The 2,912-nt window shown below is 46.5% G+C and overlaps 1 protein-coding gene across 1 annotated transcript in view; it reads left to right on the forward strand.

Moving 5' to 3' along the window:
* LOC106813267 (alpha-1,3-mannosyl-glycoprotein 2-beta-N-acetylglucosaminyltransferase-like) overlaps nucleotides 1-2,912 on the forward strand; it is a 35,416-nt gene that overhangs the window by 5,551 nt on the left and 26,953 nt on the right. Inside the window, exons 2-3 of the mRNA XM_014817367.1 lie at nucleotides 535-641; nucleotides 1,394-1,515. Coding sequence (XP_014672853.1) covers nucleotides 1,395-1,515 — 121 coding nt within the window. The 5' untranslated portion in view covers nucleotides 535-641; nucleotide 1,394. The remainder of the gene's footprint in view (nucleotides 1-534; nucleotides 642-1,393; nucleotides 1,516-2,912) is intronic.

A 2,912-nucleotide genomic window follows, 5' to 3' on the forward strand; every position in this document is an offset into this window, starting at 1 on the left:
GTACGTACGAGTTTAGTTCTTCGTCGTCGTACGTTGTATTCTCTTTATTCTTTTCTCTCTTACTTCTCTTCTCTCTCTCTCTCTCTCTCTCTCTCTCTCTCTCTCTCTCTCTCTCACACACCACCACTCTCTCTTTCGCTCGCCACCTTTCCCTCTCCATCGCTCTTCCTTTCTCTCTAGATCGCTTCCCCCTCTCACTCTCCCCTTTCTGTCACCTTTGCTTGGTCTTCACTCTCACCGCCTCTCTCATTGTTTCATTCCCCGCTATCTCCTTCTCTCTTGCAGACTCCCATGTATCATTGTTGCGTGTCGTTACAGACTATCACGCATCATTGTTGCATATCATTATTACGTGTCATTGTTACGTGTCAGCGTTGCGTGTCGTTGCAGACTATCACGCATCATTGTTGCATATCATTATTACGTGTCATTGTTACGTGTCAGCGTTGCGTGTCGTTGCAGACTATCACGCATCATTGTTGCATATCATTATTACGTGTCATTGTTACGTGTCAGCGTTGCGTGTCGTTGCAGACTCGGGCGGCGCCATGAAGAAGCGCTTTGCATTCATCGCGGCGACGGTGTTTGTTCTGTGGAACCTCGTCACCTGGTACGTCATCTTCTCGCAGCTGTCCACCAAGGTAGGTCAAGGTCAAGCGCACTAGGTCAACATGCCAGGTCACATGCTATGTCAAGTTGCTGTTCACTGACCTATATATATATATACAACAAATTCAAGAAATAGGTAAAGGGTGTTTAAATTTTAATCAGCGAGATTTCAAGACGTACATCTCTTCGTCAGGCTTTCGGCTGAAACATGGGTGTTCGTGTGTGTTTTTACTTCTATATATATATATATATTTATATATTGTTTTTACTTCTATATATATATATTTATATAAGTAAAAACACACGGACACCCATGAAGAGATAAGATCCATTTAAAAATAGAAATAGTTGTCAAAATTTTATTACGCGAGCTTTTGACCGACGAACATAGTATCTCGTCAGGCGACAACAACAGACATTGTTATTTAACGAACTTTCTGTTGGGTCGCTGAGCGAAGAGAACATAGTTGTTCTCGAAAGTCTCGGCGTTAAATAAAATTTTGACAGCCTATTTCTCTATCTATTATATTTTATATAGTATATATAGTATATATATATATATATATATATATTGGCGGGAGTTTATCCCCATACAGGGGCGTGTACAGGGTCTAACCGTAACCTAAACTTGCGAGGCACGCGGAGGGGTGGTCTGGGGCCCCCCCCAGAAACATTTTGAAATTAGACCGCCTTAGATGCTGTTTCTGCACAGACAGGGGGGGGTCCGGACCCCTGACCCCCCTGTACACGCCCCTGCCGTGCGTACATCTCGCTGTCGTTGCAGAATGGCGCCGGCGTTGCTGAGAAGGTGTCCAGCTGGAGCGAGAGATCCGCGCAGCCAGGTGCAGACGAACGACGAGCTGCTGCGCCTCCTGGTGGCGCAGAAAGACAAGCTCGGCGCCATCGTGAGTAGTGCTGAGAGACAGTGTAATGTGTGTGTGTATGTGTGGGGGGGGGCATGTGTGTGTGTGTGTGTGTGTGTGTGTGTGTGTGTGTGTGTGTGTGTGTGTTGTGTGTGTGTTGTGTGTGTGTGTGGTGTGTGTGTGTGTATGTGTGGGGCATATGTGTGTGTGTGTGTTTGCGCGCGTGTGTGTTTGCGCGCGTGTGTGTATGTTTGTGTGCGTGCGTACGTACGTCTGAGCGTACGTGCGTGCGTGCGTGCTCGTGCGTGCGTGCGTGTGTGCGTGCGTACATGCGTGTGTGCGTGCGTGCGTGCGTGCGTGTGAGCGTCTAACCTTCGCTGCTCGACGCGGTCGTTGCGGGTGGACGGACGCGCGTGCGTCACGATGATCGCGCGTCAAAAACCTCGCACGCGCCGCGAGGAGCAGGAATGCGCTCGCACGTCCGCAGCCGGAGTTTTACGAGACATGGAATTCATCGTATATATAAACGCGTCGAGATGAGGTGCGAGATAACACGAGAGAGATGAAAACGAAGCCATATAGGCTGCGCGGCGGAGGCAGCCAGCGATGACAAAAAACAGATATAAACGCGAGGGGAGAAATCGGAGAGCGGCGAGAAAAACTCTCCCTCTCGTCTGAGCCTGATCGCTTACCCGCGTGTGACAGACGGAGTGTGTTTATTGGAAAAAGTGGATGACTAAAAGCTAGCCGAATTTATCACGTTTCTTTCACGCATTCCTCCTCGCTGCATCGCACATTGGGGCTTCGCGCTTCGTCGTAGTTTATTGATTCTCGCGTGGTGCACGTTTATACTTGCGATATATATATATAATATATATATAAATATATATATATATATATATATATTATGTATAGTATAATATATAATATATGTATGTATATATATATATATATACTTATATTAGTGAAAAAGCTGTGAATATAGTTTATCGGCGTGCGGCTGACAGCGTAGGATTAACTGTGCTATGTATTTTTTGTTCGTTTATAATATATGCATATTGAATTGTCCAAGAATGAGATTGGCTTCAGATGCGTCTGGTAAGAGGAGTAATTAATGAATGTGGAATTCTGAATGCTATACGGTGATGGTTGGTATGTGCGCGCGTGGTATGCTATGCCATAGCACAGTGACATTTCCCACTCCTCTTACTCATCTCTCGTCTGCTCTCCTCTTTCTCTCTCTCTCTCACACACGCTATCTCTCTCTCTCTTTCTCTTTCTCTCTCTCTTTCTTTCTCTCTCTCACATGCTCTCTCTCTCTCTCTCTCTCTTTCTCTCTCTCTCTCACACGCTCTCTCTCACACACACACACACACACGCTCTCTCTCTCTCTCTCTCTCTCTCTCTCTCTCTCTCTCTCTCTCTCTCTCTCTCTCTCTC

Source organism: Priapulus caudatus, unplaced genomic scaffold (assembly GCF_000485595.1).
Source record: "Priapulus caudatus unplaced genomic scaffold, Priapulus_caudatus-5.0.1 Scaffold747, whole genome shotgun sequence".
NCBI classification, from domain to species: domain Eukaryota; kingdom Metazoa; phylum Priapulida; class Priapulimorpha; order Priapulimorphida; family Priapulidae; genus Priapulus; species Priapulus caudatus.